An 18,219-nucleotide genomic window follows, 5' to 3' on the forward strand; every position below is an offset into this window, starting at 1 on the left:
GCAGTTCCTGGATTCCAGCCAGATCCTTTCGCATCTAAATTTGCAAGCGCATTGACGATGGGCAGGCCCTCTCCACTGCGGACTCAGCGTGTGACCTCGCGGCGTGCCTGGATTCGGTCTGTTGCGGTCGCTGAGTCGGTGCTGACGGGTCACTCTGACGACGGCCTGCCACTCACCAAGCGGCGTGCGGAATTGCGTGCCCTTGTTTCCATGCTTTCCCCGGAACAGCTCTCCTGGACCCAGTTCCTATATAGAGCTCTGGTCCCCGCCCAAATCTCTGGGTTCACGTCCCAAAGATCGCAACGACTCACACAAATAAAAGACTTTTCTCCCTCGTCTGTCAGCGTCATCCGTCGCCTGTCATCCTTTTCTAGTTGACTTCTGCATTCCCTGCATCGTTAGCAGTTGCATCCATACATCATGCCCGTCAACTACCACGTCGTCGAGCCGCACCCATCAGTTCCTCACAGCGGCCGTCCAGCTCTGCATACTGCTCGCGGAGGCGCCGGCAATGTCATCAACCTGAAGAACACCAGGACGACTCCCTCCCGAACCGCCACGGGCCCAGCATCTCTCACTCGCCTGGACTCCCATGTCCCCTCAACATTCACCTCCGGCCGCGGTGGCGCCGGCAATGTTCACCGCAGCAGTGAGCGCGCCATCTTCAGCTTCGACGAGGAGCTGGAACGCGAGATGCGCCGCGCCGCGCCTGTCTACCACGTTGGCCGCGGCGGCGCAGGCAACATGATCCACCGCGAGAACGACAACGAGAGCACGCTGAGCCGCAAGTTCTCGTCAACCAGCAATACATCGGCCAAGAGCAATCTCTCGTCGACAAGTGACCGCGCGCGCGAGATGGCCCGCCGCGGCCTCGAAAAGGGCTGGGAGAAGATCAAGGGCATGGCATAGACATCGACTTCTATATCGACTTCAACATTCCTGTCTGTCTTCCTTGCTTGGTTTCTTCCAGCGCCTGGCTTCTTGTCACAACGCATCTAGCGGCGTTTGGCTTCAACACTCACGATCACGACGATTTACGACTCCCCAAAAAAGTTTTTGATTATTCCATTCTTTCGGATCTTTCCTCTGTCAATCCTCTCCTATCTCAATCTCCGATCTTCCTTCTTTCGACCTCACTTTTACGCCTTTAATCCGTTGCTTTCGCTTCGTTTTCCCCTTCATCAACCTTACTTGTCTCTATCCCCGACTCGTCACCCTTCTATCCGTCCATCTTGGACCAAGACACTACTTCATTCTCAAAAAATTATCTATGATACCCCAGTCTCCGGACCCTTTATACCCTTCTGTTGGTTTCTACTACCCTTGGGTAATTCCCTTGTCTGGAAGCATTGTTCTTGATTATCATATCATTACTACCCCAACCACGACGGAGTCGGCATCTGCATGCTTGTCTGCTTGCTTACTTGCATCTTGGAGCTCTTCAGTCTCAATGTACTTCCATCTAGCATACTCTATTCGCAAAAAAAAGCAAACACACACCACAAAATTTCTCCTTGCGTATACATATTTCTCCGTATATTATTCTATATAAAGTAACGTCAAAGATAATTTGCCTCATGATAATCAGGAACACTTTGATGTGCGAGATGTCGTTGGGGCGTTGACTCATGTCTGGCATGTCGATCATCAATGACGCCACCAACGTGTCCTCGGGTTATCGGTGATCACGCCTCACTCATCTCTGCGCAGTTCATGATTCATCACAGCCTCGAAAAAGAAAACAACAACAGAGAAAACAACAGAGAATAAAATTGCATCTGCCTATCTTGCCCAGAACTCTGCGCCACTCTTTCGACTATTTCTGAATACATGCATTGTACTCCGTAGCGCAGGTTTGGTAGCTGCCTACTACGTACATCAAAGAGTTCTCCGTAGAGTAGCCACCGTCAATCCCCAGTTCGCGATCAGGTACCCGCGTGGCGAGGAATCTGATCTCATTGAAGTGCCCAACGTCAACGTCACTACGGAGTACTACTGGGGTAAGGTCAGGTCAGCCTTATGGTACGAACTATGAAGTACTCCGCAGTAGGTACCTAGCCGGTGTATAACCCTAACTTCTCAGCCCAGTGTGAAATCCTCACAGATGGAGTTTGCTTTTGGGGAGTCCATATCATACCGGGACTGAGAGCCATCCTACTGTTCCAATTTGTTATGTCAAGGTCTATACTCTATACGGTGTGACGAAAGGAGCGATGGGTCCCAGGGCAGTTCCTGGAGTAGCGAGCGCTTGGAGCAGACTTGCGCAAGGGGTTAAGTACAAATAATATATGGCGAGATAGCGTGTTTCTAAGGGGCCATGTAGCAAGAGTCAAGACACTTCGGCGGAGCCGGCAACAGCGTACGCTTCAAATACATCTATCCCAAGTCAGATTTCATAATTTACATAAAGACTCCTAAGTCTAAGTACGCGGCTAGGTCTATCTCTGTGCAGGTCCCGCTTCTGCAGATTACACAAGGACGAAATCACACGGATGCTAAGCATGGAGAACAGGAGAAAAGGAGAAGACGAATGATGATGAATAGTGTGCTCCTCCTTAGACAAGTGATGGCCTGCGCAAGCGACAAGACGAGCCCGTCTACTCTGGCACCTAGACCGAAAGCAGCGGAAGGAGATTGGATTGCAGTATGGATATGAGCCGATGTACTAATGTGCAGGTACTGGCGCAGCTGGTTCGCGAACAGATGTTCGATCGTAGTGAGGAGATGGAGGATATGCGGTCGATGGCGTAAATAAAGGGCTGATATGATTAACAAGACCTTGGAAAAGAGACAGGGTATCAAACGCGGCTATATTCCGTCTGCCGGATTAAGCAAAATAAATCGGTCTTCATGCTAAAAGACAGCGCTCGGTTTCTCTGTGTATCCCGGGATGTTACAGCTTCGGCCCAGTGAATGCTGAGTGCGGCCGAGCTTCCGGTATGCTGAGGGACTATCAAGCTTTAGGCGAACTTCCGGTGGATAATCTCGGGGTCCTCGTGCCATTCGTCTGCGCTAACCCACATCTACAGGTTGTTAGTAGAACGCTTCGATAAATGAACGGGAGACCTGCCTTTCGGAATGTGCTCAACCCAGCAAGAATACCTCCACCAATCCAGGTGGTGTACTTTCGCTCAGCGGGCGCAGAGATACGGATCTTCATGTCCTCAACAGCCAATCGCTTGATCTCGCGCATTAACCTATCGGGGAAGTTCTTGCAGAGTGTTGATCCACCGGAGAGGACGATGTTAAGGTAAAGCGACTTGCGCAGGTCAAGATCCGTGCGGATGATAGCATCTTGGACGATCTGGTGCACCCCGGGGTACTCAAGGCCAATGAGTTCCGGGTCGAAGAGAATCTCAGGGGCACGGAAACGTTCCTGTCCGATCTGCAGTCCTTTCGTGAGCTTATATGTCCACTTTCTGGCTTCAGCGCAACCATACCTTGATCTTATGTCCATCTGGCAGAACATAGTCCGCCTGCTTCGATTCCGACTTGTAGCTGTTCATCCATTCCTTCTCCTCGCGCTTCGGATCCAAGGAGACATAGCAAACCTTCTCCTTGATCATCCGCACCACCTCCTTTTCGGCGCTGGTATGAAGCACGCTCCCGGTCTTCCGAAGCAGAAGTTGTAATTGTTCCGTCACATCTCGCCCGGCAACATCAATCCTGCGAATACTGTTTGGGATCGCAAAGCCCTCAAACACCGGGACCGCATGAGAGACTCCGTCCCCTGAATCCAAAACCACACCGGTCGTCCGCCCGGAAGCATAAAGCGACAGCACGGCCTGGATAGACGTATAGAGCGCGGGGACATTGAATGTCTCGAACATGATCTGAGCGGCTGTATCGCGGTTCTTGCGCGGGTTGAGTGGTGGTTCGGTAAGGAGGACAGGGTGCTCTTCCGGCAGCGTCTTGAGCTCGTTCTCGTACACGTAGTGCCAGATTTTCTCCATGTCGTCCCAGTCTGTTACTATGCCATGTTCTAGGGGGTACCGGATCTTCATTAAGCCCCGCAGTTCCTGGGCTCGTTGTCCGATGAAGACGTCTCCTTCTAGACCGCCGGCCATGACCCGGGGATGTTTTGGCCGACCGACAAACGATGGGAAGTAACATGACGGGATTTCCTCGCCGGCAAACCCAGCGCGGATAGTACCGCTGCCATTGTCGATGACGATAGGGGCGTTGTGAAGAGTGGCTTCAGTCATTGCGGGGAGCTGGTTGTGTAGTAAGTTCGTTTGAGGAATCGGGGAGGTGTTTTGAAGGAGCGCGGCTTTGTTTGTGAGGCGGCGGCCCCACGGCCTAGGAGCTGTCGATTGGGAACACGTAGGAGAGTCAATAGAACTACACCTCAATAGTTGAGATGGGGCCGAGAAGAGGGAAAGCAGAGTAGGATTGCAATGTCTTTGTGAAGTTGAAGAACAGGAGGCTTTCTCGCGCGTTGGCTGCAAACCAACCAAATTGGGATGGCCCGCCGCAAAGAAGCTCGGGCCACTCAGGAGTATACATGCACTTCTATCTTCTAGGTCGAGTCCTCTCTACCTGCACACCAAATAGTCCACGAGAGTGACTTCGCTGTCCAGTTCTAGTCCTAGAAAGTAAAGAGTAAAGAATGATATCAACGCCAGCTATTCGTCAAATCCAAGTCTTAATCCAAGAAGCCCATCTCCTCCGAGACAACCCCTTTAAGGTTCTGGGGCTGCAGTTCGCGCACGCCATGAACCGGCGGCCAAGCGAGCATCTTGCTGCGCAGAGCCTCAGCACGTTCGAGTGCTGCGGACACCTCGCTGCAAAGAATCAGCTTCTAACAAGGAGGGTGACAGGAACAGAATTATCGTACCGATAATCACTCCATATCGCGTAGCCTTCGTCTTGAAGTACTTCAGCGAGCTCTGCCTGGTGGTTGTCCTGAAGAGTAGGATTAGGCACCACTACCAGCGGGACACCAAATCTCAAAGCTGATAAGATACTGCCGGAGCCTTTGATTGTCTGTCAGTTGGCTGAGCGCTTCGAAGATGGGGCTGTATTTACCTGCGTGGCTAATGACCAGTCCGCTGTTTCGGTTCTCCGCCCGTTTGGCTTTGGCTAGACGAATTTCATTGTCTAGACCGGCTGGGTTGAAGTCGAAACCATGAACAATGATGCCATGGCGGTTGGGATCGCCGGGAGGGTACTTTGCGCTGAACTCATCAAAGAGCTGCTCTCCGTCCTTGCCATACTGTATAAGCAGATCGGTATAACCGCGCTGGCTCAGAGCTTCAAGGAAGATAGGGTCCAAGATAGACCTCAGCAGAAGATGGAAGGAGGCAGTGGCTCCAACAGTCACGAAACATAGCTTCCTCGCTTCTTCCAACACCATGGGTTGAGGGGTCGATGGGTTGATGTTCTCCATATTTGTTTTCACCACTTTTCATGCAAGCCGGTAAGAAGGGTTCAAGAGGTTCCCAGAAGTTCCAACAAGCAAGTGGCTGCTTTATACAGCATTCTCCTGTCCATTGTGACTCTGGTAAAGAAAGAGCAGATGGAGGGCAAGATGGATAACACCTCTGTCACAGGACTACTCGATACAGTCTAGCGTCGCCAAGCCTCCGTTCAACATCCGCAAAAAAACAACCACCGAAATCTCTCCAGACCAGCCAGAAAACAGCATTCCCCCGCACAATGGTCCTATTAGCAAGGTTTCTGGGCCGCTCCGCCCGGACGCTGGCCCAAAGAGGCCCAATCGCCATCCAACGCCGTCCTTTCTCTGCCTCGCCCTCGACATTCCTCCCCGAAGACCCCCCAGACCCCGTGCAGCCGAAGGACCCTCGCCCCGAAGACCTGCCGAAGGCGCCAGAGTATTCGCCAGACCTATTGTCCCCGGAGGAACGTCAGTACTATGATCTGCTGTCTCCGGAAGAGCGCAAAGAATTCGACGAGGAGCAGCGCAAAGCCGTCGAGCAATTCAACGACATCAGAGCGCGAAAGGCAATGTTCGAGGAGATCGACAAAGAGGTAGCGAATCTTGATCGACAAATCCCTCTGAGGTTTATGGACCCTCCAGGAAAGCCTCGTGGATTCTGGGCAAGGAACGAAGATGACGAGTTTGCTATCGTGGAGGATGAGGATGATTTCCATAACGACGAAATCACGTCCATGGCGCATGCGGAGGTCGAATTACATCGGGAAGTCAGAGACTACGCGCGGATCACTGCATGGGACATGCCGCACCTAAGCAGTGAGTATTCCGGCACCGCAAATGCGTCTACGTGACCCGATGGCCAAACTAACGGTCTTTAGAATTGGCTAAACCCTTCACCCTCCCCCCCGAAACTCACATTCTCCGCTTCCGCTACACCACATATATGGGCGAATCCCACCCAGCCGAAACCAAGGTCGTTGTTGAACTCGCCAGCAAAGATCTCGTCCCCAAATACCTCACCGAGGCGCAGCGCCAAACACTCCTCAAGATCGTCGGCCCCCGATACAACCCACAGAAAGATATCATCCGCATGTCCTGCGAGAAGTTCGACACCCGCGCACAGAACAAGCGCTACCTGGGCGACCTTATCGGCACACTTCTGAAGGAAGCCAAGGAGGGCGACTCATTCGCCGATGTACCTCTTGATCTCCGCCACCACAAACCAAAGAAGAGGCTGCAATTCCCGCAGGAATGGATCATGACAGAGGAGCGTAAGATGCAGCTGGATGCTACCCGGGCTGAGCGGAAACGTCTTGCGATGCAGAGATCGGGCGCTGTGGATGGTAACTCGGTCATTGCAGCTGCAATCAAGGTGGTCCCCGCTCTGCAGGCGCATGCGACTGCAGAACGTGAGAAGGTTGCTGTGAAGGTCGGAGCTAAGGCTCAGCAAAGGGTACGCTAAAGAGAGTTATGGATTTGGCCCGAGACGTGGTCGTGAATGTTGTACAATTTTTGTATCTTTGCTCGAGGATGGCGCAGGGTCGTTTAGATAATTTATTTTCATGTCAATGTACTATACTATTACTCTCTATATTTTCTCATATATCCTATCTCCGGTCATCATACGGCTGAATACCTAGCCTCATAATGGAGTCGACTATTTTGGCCCTGTTACTCGGTGGTTGCTCTTTTGGTTGGGAAAGCATTCGCAATTATTGTGTTAAACCCCGTACCTAGGAAACGCCAGGCGCCCTATCCCCCTCTGGTTTTCTATGTTTTCTATCTTCGTCCACTGTTGTTTGGCACAATATGCGGAGCGAATGAGATACATGCCAAAGGGAGACCACATAGTACAGGTTTGTGAAATACCATAGAGAGACAAAGAAACAAGCAAATGTGGTAGGGTAAGAAATATAAAAACAAAGGAAAAACATAGTGCGAGAGTTATCGAAGAAGAGCGTAAATAGATGGGAAGATCGGAACAGGTAGATGTCGGACGGAGATATCGAACCACCGCAGGCTACCCGCAAAAAGCAGATCAGCCGTTGTTTCAAGTATCCCAAGAACGTCCATCGATGGTCTCAGCTCGTGCTCAGAGCAGGGAGCTCTGAGGTAAGAGAAACAGATGCTCACCCCACCTCGTCTCTCTCAAGACCAGTCCACATATTCTTCACTTCGTCAAGTCGTATACAACATACGTACATGTCCTCTTGTTGCCGAAAATAGTGCAGTATGTATAATTAAATGAGAAGTGGCCACCGTCATTGCGGATCGTATGATATCATAGGAGGATATATCTTGCCCTGGGTATTGTTGGTATGGTCGACCAGGGAAGAAAACAGACAAATCGCTCGCATCGGAAAACAGTCTATCATGTTGAAGGTGGCGTAGTGGACCGGCCAGCGTGTCGGTTACTTCTTGCCGTTGTAGTACAAGTCCTCCTCAGAGGAATCAGAAGATTGTTTGCCGTTGGTTTGCTTTGCACCGACAGCACCGAAGGTCTTGCCGGGACCACGAGTATTTTGTCCCTGGCCGCGGAAGAAACCAGGGCTAGTGCCGGGAGACGGGCCGTTGGGGGATGGGCCACGAGTAGGCGGGTTCGAGTTGTTGCCTCCGCGACGGACGTCTGTCACGGGGCTAGGGAGCACAGAGCCGGTGGTCTTGGAGGCCGGTGAGGTGCCATTCGACGAGGCTGTGGCCTGGTTATGATACGCGTGCAAGGTATTCGCTTCGGCCTGCTTGAGCGCGTCATTGTTGCCTTTCTCGTAGAGACGGCGAGGACGTGTCGAGTGCTTGAAGCCGGTCGAGCTCATGGGGGACTCAAAATGACCAGGGAGATAATTTGAATTTGCAGTAGTGGTATTCAAAGTGAGGCCGTGAAAGTTGAGACGGAGGTTCTCAGGCTGGGTCTTTGCGGATGCCTGAACAAGGCCGGTTTCCTTCGACGGACGGTAGGGCGAGGCGTTCCCGGACAAGAAGTCTGCATGATCAAAGGACATCAGGTCCTGCTTCAAATTGCCAGTGTTCAGCTGACCATAGGAGTTTTGCTGAACCTGCCCCGGAGTAAACGGACTGGTGGGCGAGGCCAAAGGGTTGAAGGTAGGCGGGGGGAGGAGACCTGCTGGCTGCTGCTGGGGAAAATAGACTGCAGAGATCTTGTTCGCACTTCCCTCTAAGTTGGAACGCTCTCCGGCTCCATTGACTCCCAGCTGAGGAGGGAGATGATTCGATCTAATAGCCACCTCGTGATTGCTTGCAGTATGGGGGCGCGGATGTCCATGGCCGTTTTGTATGCTTGGGATGCCGTATTTCTCACGATACCAGCGAGGAATGTCACGCAGACCGAGTTTCTCCAATTTATCACGGTCAAGAGGGACCTCATGCTTGTAGAGGCATCCTAGTAAAACCAAGGTTAGCCGCTGTGTGTTGCACAAAGAAGCTCCGCTCTTACCCTGCTGCTGATAATCGCATTCACCATGACGTACCCAATAAGAGCAAAACTCTTTGTTGTTCTGACGATTGTGAAGCTTCCATGGGGGTGTTAACATAACAGCTTTCCAAGGGCCATGCCCGATCTAGACAGTACTGCTACTTACCTGGTGGTGGTTTTCAGCACGGGCATTGCCGCCGTTGTTGAGGACCAAAGCTCCAGCAGTAGAAGGATTGGTGGTCTGAGAAGTGTTCTGCTGGTGCATGACATTCGCAGACACAGCGCCTTCAACCTGATAGAAATGGCCGCGCGACTTCAGAAATCCCAGGCTTACCATTCCATTGGTTTCGTTCGGAGCCAACACGCGAGGGGCACCGTGGATGGTGATGTTGGCGGGGAGCTCATCAACCGCGATGAGAGGAGTGATGCTGCCATCGGAGCGATGGACGAAAAACTCGGGACGCAACGAAGAAGACATGTTGGAGCACATCAAACAATCGTTGAATCAGAGTAATTTTGCGGAAAAGCGAGGTAAGGGTGTGTTGGTGTTGGTCAGTTCGTGGGGGGTTGACGGGCATAAGTACTGGAGGAATGGCGTCGAGGAGTGAAAACGAGGGGCAATGAAAAAGGACGATAAGTGAATGAAGGATTGTGTGAATGATATGATTCTGAGGCTCAGTGTGATTCGCACAACCAAATATATGAAATTCACCAAAGCAGGGCAGCAACAAAATGCGCGCATGGGAGGGTTGACCTTCACTGTCCCTGGTGGAAGACCAACACAAGGTACGCGGGGAGTTTCTATCTTTCTCTTTTTCTGCGCATGAGCAGCGGTCTGGAGCAAAGAGGAGGAATATATATCAGAAACAGGGGTTTTAGCAATCATCCTCTGTACAAGAGGATTTATACAGTGGGATTGAAGCGCAAAAAAGAAAACAATTTACAAGACAATCCACGAACAACCACAGTATTTCAGCATGGCGAAGTCAAACAGCGAAGGGTAGAAAGAGGCAAGAAAGTACTCCCAAAAAAAGATAACAAAAGAGATTGATCCACTTAACGCTGTCACTGTTTGTCGATGGGTTGATTAGTTGGCCAGTACAACCGTCTCCCCGGCTGGCTGCAGGTCTTGCTTTTCCCCTTTCAATGTGCTAGCCGCCGTTTCCTAGGTTGTTTTCTTTTGTCTGGCGTGGCTATCCATTTTCTTGAAAGCGAAGCTTCGAGCCCCATTCAGAGTTTATCCCTGCTTTGCTGCCGGGCGAGGCGCTTGTTCGTTTCTCGATCGAGTGTTGCTGGTCCTGGCGGTTCTTGAGGTAGCACAGCCCGCAAAATCTCCTGGGAAGAATCGTCAGAGCTGTAACAGTATACTCGTGGCCTTCCCGCAATCATCATGAAGCAGTACGTACTCGTGATAACGTGGGCTCAATGAAGCTTTGATCACTGCCTGCGGCACAGTTGGATTCGAGACGTGTCGCTTCTTCAAACGCCTCCCTTGGCATTGATGGGTTACTAAACTGTAGGTGGCGCAAACAAACGAGTTCCAGGGACGATGTCTGATTCAATGCGATGAATGGTCGTTGTTGAGTAGCTCTTCATGTATTGACGAAGGAAACTTCCTAGGCACAAAGATATATCTTGGCCCATGTGACCACAACGGTTAACCCACAATAACCGACTCCATTATTTTGTATTGTCTTTGCTTTGAAATTTTGTTTCTTGTATTGAACAATGCAATGGTATTATACACGTACAATAAGAGCAGTTCCGCCGGCAACCTCTTCTCAAACGCCATCCGCCAAGAATTCCTCTATTCCCTCTGAAGTACAGGAAAATCACTTCCTCCCCGAAAGGTAGTTGCTGAGCGCGCTGTACATTTCAACATCATTCGACCCTCCTGGACCACCAGGGCCGGAGGAAGCCGACTGCCCATTGCTATGCCCGTTAGGATACCTCGTAAGATCTACAACCGGCTGTTGAGCGGGAGCCGACTGAGGATCTGTGGAGGGAGAAGCCGTGTTTGTTTTTGGTGAAGCTGTGGCGTAAGACCGTGCAGGAATCATCCCAGCCTTTCTCCTCTCACGCTGTGCCAGATCACCCTTGATACCATAGACATATTTTCTAGCAAGGGCAACAAGCTTTCGATCTTCACTGCTTTGTTTTAAAGCCTCTACCATCCTAGAAACTTGAACTTCTGATCTTAGATGTGGGCAGGTGCGAGCCTGTCCGTAGTGCGCAAGTCCACAAAGACCGCAATGCTCGACTCCAGCAACCTTCAGTGGACATGACCCAACCGGGTGCGTCCGGCCGCAGACATAACAGTCATTAGCCCTTCGATCCACTTGGCCATCCAACCCCCCACCATTGGGCTTTGTCGATGCTGCTGGTTGTGCTGGTTGCACAGGCTGGGCAAGTTGGCCAGGGTGCGGAGGCTGTGGAGGTTGTGGATGTTGGTAAGGCTGGGGAAATTGGGGGAATTGGGCGAGCTGCGGAGGAGGTATGGCTCGCTCGAACTTTTGGACTGCAACTAGAATTAGCTTTCTGAGTTGAACGAACCAGAATACGAATTACCTTTAGGTCTAATATCGGCGATTTCAGCGTCGCTGACAGCGTCTTCCATGCTGTAATCAGAAGCCGCATCTGCTTCGTCTGCACGGAATTCGGCATCGCTCTCAGCATCTTGGCTCGCACGCTGTTTAGCAGGTGACGGATCGGCATCAGCAGCCGAGTAATCAACGTTCCCACGCTTTCTTTTACCACGACCAAGGATTTCTGCCTTCTTCCTTGCTTCCTCAGCTGCAGCCCGTTCACGTTCCTGAAGGATTTTCTCCCAAGTATGATTGCTCATTGTCGGATCCTCCTCGGTGACGTTCAGCTGATCTTCTAGACCATCATTCACCCAAATTCGAGCATAGCTGAATTCAGAAGCGGAAGCATTCGCATCCGGAGTGCTGGCCTGCTCCACTTGGCTGCGATCGAGAAGCTTATCCACAGACTCGGACGTGTAGATAACATCGCCCGAGTTATCATCATCGAACAAAGCTTGAGCACCGTGGCGAAGAATGGATTCCAAGTCTTGACCGTCGTCCTCTTCCGCAGCCATTCGATCAATGAGAACATGATCGAGCACCATTTTTTTCTTGCCAATCTGCATGATCTTTTCTTCAACACTTCCTCGTACCATGAGTTGAAAGACAAGAACCTTATTCTTCTGCCCAATACGGTGGGCACGCGATAAAGCCTGCATGTCTTGATGAGGGTTAAAATCCGGGTCCATGATGATGACAGTGTCTGCAGTAGCAAGATTAATACCCACACCACCAGACCTGGTAGAAAGAAGAAAGGCGAAGTATGGAGAATTTTCGGCGTTGTAGTCGTCAATCATTTTCTGTTTCTCAAGCGAAGTCATTCTACCGTCAAGACGTCGATGTGGAAGACCTAATCCATCAAGAAAGTCTTCCATGACATCCAGATTCTCAAGGAACTGACTGAAAATCAGGACTCGGTGACCGCGAGATTGGAGCTTCGGTAACATTAGCTCCAGCAATTGAAGTTTCCCAGCAGCATCCACGAGATTGCGATGGGCTACGTCAGGGTCGTCGGTTCGCTCTTCAATCGCTTTGCTGTAGATGAAAGGGTGACATAAGCACTTGCGCAGCTGCATCAGGATATTGTTCAGGTTGTGGCGCTCGGTTTGTTTCAGGGGCTGGTCCTCCTCCCTTTGGAAGATAGCTTTGATAAGCTCAGTATTCTTTGCAAGGATAGACTTGTAAAGCTTCTTCTGGAGAACCGACATGGTGGCGGGAACAATGATCTGAGCAACTGGAGGAAGAAAAGTAAGGACCTGAGCCTTGGTACGGCGGAGGAAGAACGGTCTGATCAATTCATGAAGTTCCGGAATATTCTCCTTTGACAGCGTCCCATATTTCTCCTCCAGTTTTTCTGCATTTTGCGCCCGATCACAGAATTGCAGAAGGTTGAAAAGTTCCTTTGTGTTGTTTTGCAAAGGAGTACCAGTCATCAGCACCTTGAAGGGGAATTTCATCTTGGATAATCCCTCATAAATTTGGCTCTTGTCGGACTTTAGCCGTTGTCCTTCGTCAACAATGAGTCCGGCCCAAGGTACTCTTGACAAGATCTTTCGAGAAGAATCGTCCACCATGGTCTCATAAGAGGTTATGACAACATGACATCTGAGGTCGCGGTCACCCCTGATGAACATTTCGTGTTCTTGTGCAAGTTTGCGCGCCAAAGATGAGCCATAGTAGGTGACTGAACGGAGAGAAGGGACCCATGTCTTGAGTTCCTTTCTCCAATTCGGGCATGTTGAGTTCGGTACAACGATGAGAAACGGCCAGCACTTATGATCTTGCACGAGTGTAGCTAGCAAGCCGATTACTTGGATGGTCTTGCCAAGACCCATCTCGTCAGCAAGGATGGCGTTTTGCTGTTTGAACCATTTGAAGTAAAGCCAGTTCAAACCGTCTCGCTGATACTCCATGATCTCTCCGCCAGTCATGTTTTTAGGCTGAGCATCTTTTGACTTGAACTTTTGCTTTCTAACGTTGGAAAGATGCTTCTGTAGTGAGCTCTGATTTGGCGTGTTAATGAATGGCTTTTTGGCCCAATCTGCATACGCAGCTACGAAATCGTTCCAAGCCTCAGTGTTGCTTTGGTCTGGTGGCACTTCCCAGACCGCGTCCTCGTAGGGTAATCCTTTGAACTTCACATAAACTTGAGAAACATTGTCCACGCGCTCAAGGTCCTCGTCATAATCCTCGCCGTACATGTGAAGGTCATCATCGGAGAACTTTACATCAAAAACGATATCGACGCGCAGGTATTCGACCGGAATGGCCTCTTCTGTGGTCATCCGCGGAAGTTGGCTTTTGTCTGATCTTAAGAAAGCGCGTCGCATCACAGGATTGATATAGCCCCAAGCCCAGCTGCCGGGCATCCAAGTACAGTGAGCGTAAGACTTCCCTTTCCATTTGATGAGGTACTCCTTATCCAGTTCAGAAGTTTTAGGGGATTTCTTGGAGGCGGTACTCGTTGGCCGCCAGGCGACCATGGCATGGACCTCCCCCGGCAACGAGTTACAATCATGGCATTGCCATTTGGAGGATATACCTGGACCGGGAAAATGGTCAAAGTGGAAAGATCTATGGCAGGCTCTGCAACGAAAAAGCAAGTTTTCTGGGTTGTTTATGAGGTACGATCCGACTGCTGTGATGGGATCTTCACCTCCGTTCTCCTGTCTTAGTTGTTGTTCTTGTTTGGATGTTAAGCGCTGTCTAAGAGGGTTTGACATTTTCCCTCTCTTGTTGCACCCAGCACATTTCCCTTGATGGGGAAATTTGGGTTCCTTCAAATGTGCCGACCCTAGACAACGACGACACTGGAGAATGAAGTTATCGCTTGCAACTTTCGTAACAAGATGTTCGCGCGCCGTGCGTGGGCCCAAGCAAGCCTGGTGATAGGCATCAGTACAGCCTTGACAGAAAACTAGAGGCCCCTTGTCAGGAAGATCGCCCTTGACGGAGCAGACTTCGCAGGTGTCTCGGTGGCGGCTTCGAAAGGGGTCACTTGATGGGATCTTCTCGAACTTCTCTTTGGCACCGACGTATTTTTGATGTTTCGACAGCACGGCTTCGTATTCGGAAATGTCATCCTCATACAACTCACGAAGATTGCCCCTCACAGCTTTGCGAGGCCGGGTTGAAGCCCTTGTTCCCAAGCGTGCATTTGTATCGGAATCGCTATCCAAGAGACTGGTGTATTTTGGTCGCTTCCTCAACCCACTGCGCCTCGACCTAGGCGCAACAACCTCTTCATCACTTGAATCGGACTTTTTCGGCTTTTCGTCATCGTTGCTGCTGATAAAACCGAAGAACTCTGCAAACTTGGTCTTCTTTGCCCGGCGTGACGGCCTGATTCCGTTGGATTCGGGCTCGAAGGAGCTGCTCTCCAAGTCCACGACCTCTTCCTCTTCTTCGCTTTCGGACTCGGAATCGCTAGTAGGTGCACGATACCGAACGCGTGAGTTTTGAAAAGTCTCTAGCGCTACTGGGCCATTCTCAAGCTCTTGTAGGCGCGAGGAGGATATCTAAGCGAAGAGCGCGATGTGAGTTTGAAACACCATGAAAAGGAGAGTTTAGATATATACCACTTCGGTCTCACGGCTTTCTAGCTTGACACGGTAGGAAGGCTCATAGCTATCCTCCAGTGACACCTCCTCGATGATGTACCGAACGGCGAAATGACCGTGGAGCCACTCATACTCTTCTAAGTTGTGGAGGACCGGAACTTCCACAGCAGTCATGCGCGGCCCAGTAGGTTCGAGGTCATCTTTCTCTCTCTTGGACTCGAAGCCAAACATACTCCCCCAGCTTCGGTTTATACTCGAGAACCCGAAGTTCTCCATTTTCTCTCTTTCTTAAAGTAGGCCGTCATCACTCATCAGGCGGAACTGAGAAAGAACTGAGGCGGGGAACGGGATCGAGGGCGCGAGTGGGGTGGCGGACAAAAAAATCGCAAATGTAAAGAGAGCGAGGTAAAGAACAGTAATGAGTGACAGCCTCGGAGCGTCGCCAGGTCTCGCTTGGTCTCGCTTTTCCAATGTCCCTCAAATCCCCTACCTGTGAATTCCGCGTCAACTCGATGATCGCGTCACGGCGCGATACGGTGAAGTGGGAACGGATCAATAATATTCCGATGCATTATCTTATCGGAGATAGCAGAAAAATATGGGTGATGAATTGGAAGTTTCATACTGCGGAGCTTCTGGAGGAGCGAAGAGGCCACAATGTCACTTAAAAGCCCGTTGAGGACACTCAACTCCTCGCTGCGGATATCGCCTACCTCACTTGCTCTGCGAAATTCTGTCAGGTATGCCTCACTTACAGGGGCCATCAACCACGGGATCCGCAAATCGCAGGATGTAGGGCAGTCTCCGAATTTGTCTAACAACAGCCGCGGTCGTTCCCGCGAGCAGTCCGTGACTTCATTCAACAGAAGCCGCGGTCATTCTCGCGAGCAGGCTGGAGATTCGTTTAAAAACAGCCGTGTTCGTCCTCGCGAGCAGGGTGCAACTTCGTTTAACAACAGCCGCGGTCGTCCTCGTGAGCAGACTTCGACTTCGTTCAACAGCAGCCGTGGTCGTTCTCGCGAGCAGTTTGCGAAGTCGGCCAACGACAGTCACGATCGTCCTGGCACTAAGGAGCAGCCTTTCATATCGCGACATGCACCGAGGGTTCAGTTCGATGAAGAGGAATTCATTAGGACTGGGAGCTTCATGGCATTACCCCGTGAACACCAACGATCCACCAGAGCACCGCAAGTGAGCAGGGGGCGCTCGTCACAAGATTATGTCCCGACTCCTGAAGATGAAAGGAAGCGACAGTTGCGTCGAGTTGAACACCATAAGGCTACAGAGGCAAGGCCGGAACGTGTGAAGGAACATGTCCTGGCGCCGAAGGAGATTCCCTACACTACTCCTGCTTCCGAATTTCTCTACGGTACAACCGCCGTCGAAGCTGCGCTGCGTTGCAAGAAGCGCAAGGTGTACAAGCTCTATATATACCAAGGCGCTAACGAGGAGGAATTGCGTGCTGATAAGCTAGTTCTGCGAAAACTAGCTCTGTCAATGAACGTCGTGGTCAAGTTGGTCTTTGCGGAATGGGAGCGAGTATTAGATAAGATGAGCTCAGGGCGACCCCATAACGGCGTCATTCTCGAAGTGTCTCCGCTTCCCCGAATACCCATCAAAGCTCTGAGACCCGTTCAACTACAAGACGACGAATTCCGAGTGGAACTTGCGCCACAAACGGCCGAAGAAGCGGAGGTCAATGGGACACACGACTGCATCCCTATCAATTCTTTATACACTCAGCAGCACAGAAGATACCCCGTGATCGTACTATGTAACGGCATCGTTGATCAAGGAAATCTTGGAGCTATCATCCGCTCAGCCTACTATTTGGGGGTTGACGCCATTGTCTTCGCCGGCCGAAATTCGGCGCCGCTCTCCTCGATTACGATCAAGGCCTCCGCCGGTGCGGCCGAGAACATGACTCTCCTCAACGTTGACAACGAAGTGGACTTCATCAAACAGTCTCAGGCCAACAAGTGGCGATTCTATGCCGCCGATGCTCTCGAAAGCGGCGCTACCTATCTCGAGCCTGGCTCAATCCAGCCCCCCAGCCCGAGGGCTGTGACTGGTGAAGAACACCCTGCCGACGTCTTAGGGAACTCACCGAGCGTCATCATGATGGGCAACGAAGGAGCTGGACTCAGTCGACATGTGAAGGCGCATGCCGATGCCGTTGTCACCATCCCCGGCGCCAGGTTTATTGCTGGCTTGGGAACTAACACTGATCCGGCTCGAGTCGACAGTCTTAATGTAAGCGTTGCTGCAACGCTGCTCATGCAAATGTTCCTCCGCATCCCTCTAGGAGTGAGCACTGTACCAAAGAGGACCAAGGGTCTCGCTGGTCAGTAATCAGCGTAACCGTTCACCGTGTTTTATTGTATTTTTATTGTTTGAGAGCGGGCGCAGTGCATATACATTGATACCAAATGAAGCATTAATTCTTCTTCACAACTGCATCACAGGGTCAAGACCAAACCCTATACGACGCCGTCCGCCGCCAGTCCTGTGACAACAGCGGTAAAAAACCTTTGCAGAACAGCGTTTCTGTTCTTGGTAAGTTGTCAACGCAACCTCGAAGATATCTACTTTGAGGTAGTATTCCATACGGATCGCCGTATGATCTGTACCAATCTGACATAACAACCATACCTAATCCAAATGCTGCATATACCGTAGATGAGTGCAAAGCAAGAGAACACCAATAGAACAATAATATAACCCAACCAGAGCCACGTCATCCCACGGGATAACATACCCAGGCAATAGCAGACCTCTCATTCGACGAGATCGATCTATCACTTTATCTCGTTGCTAAAAGCCCTAGTCCCTGTCAGCTCCCAGACGGTACTACCCTATAGTCCATACGGAGGACAGCGGGCTTTGGGGTACCGTACGGGTCCGAGGCGCAAGCCCCGGCCCGGCCTCGGCCCAGCTGCACGCAAAAGTACCTTACAGTGGCGAGCGAGGCTAAAGCCGAAACTCAAATCATGTCGCAGCGACGAAATCCAGGAATGCATCTCTAGCCCATATGCAGTGCGAAGCCACTACTCGGAAGGGCTACCTATCAGCTCGTCTCTTAGTCTGCTCATCGAAATTCTGCATGGAGACGCTGCAGGGTGATGATCCATCGCGCAAGGACGAATAGAGCTGCCTGCTCACATCAACATACAAAGAAATGCGCGAGCTATGGGCCGAGAAGGATCGATCGATTGGTTCTTTGCATGAGGTTGATAAGAGCTTTGC

At 51.1% G+C, this 18,219-nt stretch overlaps 7 protein-coding genes across 7 annotated transcripts; 3 read left to right on the forward strand and 4 right to left on the reverse strand.

Moving 5' to 3' along the window:
* Window positions 1-88: 88 nt before the first annotated feature.
* On the forward strand, window positions 89-1,521 carry BDW74DRAFT_145840 (DUF3602 domain-containing protein). Its single transcript, XM_073723240.1, has one exon. The coding sequence runs from the start codon at window positions 421-423 to the stop codon at window positions 907-909; it is 489 nt and encodes a 162-aa protein (XP_073587759.1). The 5' UTR covers window positions 89-420; the 3' UTR covers window positions 910-1,521.
* A 1,287-nt stretch (window positions 1,522-2,808) lies between these two features.
* Window positions 2,809-4,411, reverse strand: BDW74DRAFT_76597 (actin-related protein ArpA). Its single transcript, XM_073733664.1, has 3 exons — window positions 3,441-4,411; window positions 3,071-3,385; window positions 2,809-3,023 (listed from the first exon to the last, which is right to left on the reverse strand). Exons 1-3 carry the CDS (start codon window positions 4,203-4,205, stop codon window positions 2,961-2,963), a joined length of 1,143 nt encoding a protein of 380 aa, XP_073587760.1. The 5' UTR covers window positions 4,206-4,411; the 3' UTR covers window positions 2,809-2,960.
* Window positions 4,412-4,645: 234 nt separating this feature from the next.
* On the reverse strand, window positions 4,646-5,356 carry alg13 (N-acetylglucosaminyldiphosphodolichol N-acetylglucosaminyltransferase catalytic subunit ALG13; the record flags this gene model as incomplete). The annotated part of the gene is made up of 3 exons (XM_073726455.1): window positions 4,646-4,784; window positions 4,838-4,976; window positions 5,029-5,356. 3 exons carry the CDS (start codon window positions 5,354-5,356, stop codon window positions 4,646-4,648), a joined length of 606 nt encoding a protein of 201 aa, XP_073587761.1.
* A 278-nt stretch (window positions 5,357-5,634) lies between these two features.
* On the forward strand, window positions 5,635-7,021 carry BDW74DRAFT_145844 (mitochondrial 37S ribosomal protein mS35). Its single transcript, XM_073723241.1, has 2 exons — window positions 5,635-6,214; window positions 6,277-7,021. The coding sequence occupies exons 1-2, from the start codon at window positions 5,659-5,661 to the stop codon at window positions 6,858-6,860; spliced, it is 1,140 nt and encodes a 379-aa protein (XP_073587762.1). The 5' UTR covers window positions 5,635-5,658; the 3' UTR covers window positions 6,861-7,021.
* A 788-nt stretch (window positions 7,022-7,809) lies between these two features.
* Window positions 7,810-9,306, reverse strand: BDW74DRAFT_174255 (uncharacterized protein; the record flags this gene model as incomplete). The annotated part of the gene is made up of 3 exons (XM_073727991.1): window positions 7,810-8,795; window positions 8,850-8,925; window positions 8,995-9,306. 3 exons carry the CDS (start codon window positions 9,304-9,306, stop codon window positions 7,810-7,812), a joined length of 1,374 nt encoding a protein of 457 aa, XP_073587763.1.
* A 1,169-nt stretch (window positions 9,307-10,475) lies between these two features.
* On the reverse strand, window positions 10,476-15,450 carry BDW74DRAFT_145850 (putative chromatin remodeling complex subunit (Chd3)). Its single transcript, XM_073723242.1, has 3 exons — window positions 14,992-15,450; window positions 11,397-14,931; window positions 10,476-11,346 (listed from the first exon to the last, which is right to left on the reverse strand). The coding sequence occupies exons 1-3, from the start codon at window positions 15,247-15,249 to the stop codon at window positions 10,661-10,663; spliced, it is 4,479 nt and encodes a 1,492-aa protein (XP_073587764.1). The 5' UTR covers window positions 15,250-15,450; the 3' UTR covers window positions 10,476-10,660.
* A 163-nt stretch (window positions 15,451-15,613) lies between these two features.
* BDW74DRAFT_145852 (TrmH family RNA methyltransferase) lies at window positions 15,614-17,648 on the forward strand. The gene has a single exon (XM_073723243.1). The coding sequence runs from the start codon at window positions 15,631-15,633 to the stop codon at window positions 17,323-17,325; it is 1,695 nt and encodes a 564-aa protein (XP_073587765.1). The 5' UTR covers window positions 15,614-15,630; the 3' UTR covers window positions 17,326-17,648.
* The last annotated feature ends 571 nt before the right edge of the window (window positions 17,649-18,219 follow it).

This window comes from Aspergillus multicolor (assembly GCF_047715735.1).
Source record: "Aspergillus multicolor strain CBS 133.54 unplaced genomic scaffold BDW74scaffold_3, whole genome shotgun sequence".
NCBI classification, from domain to species: domain Eukaryota; kingdom Fungi; phylum Ascomycota; class Eurotiomycetes; order Eurotiales; family Aspergillaceae; genus Aspergillus; species Aspergillus multicolor.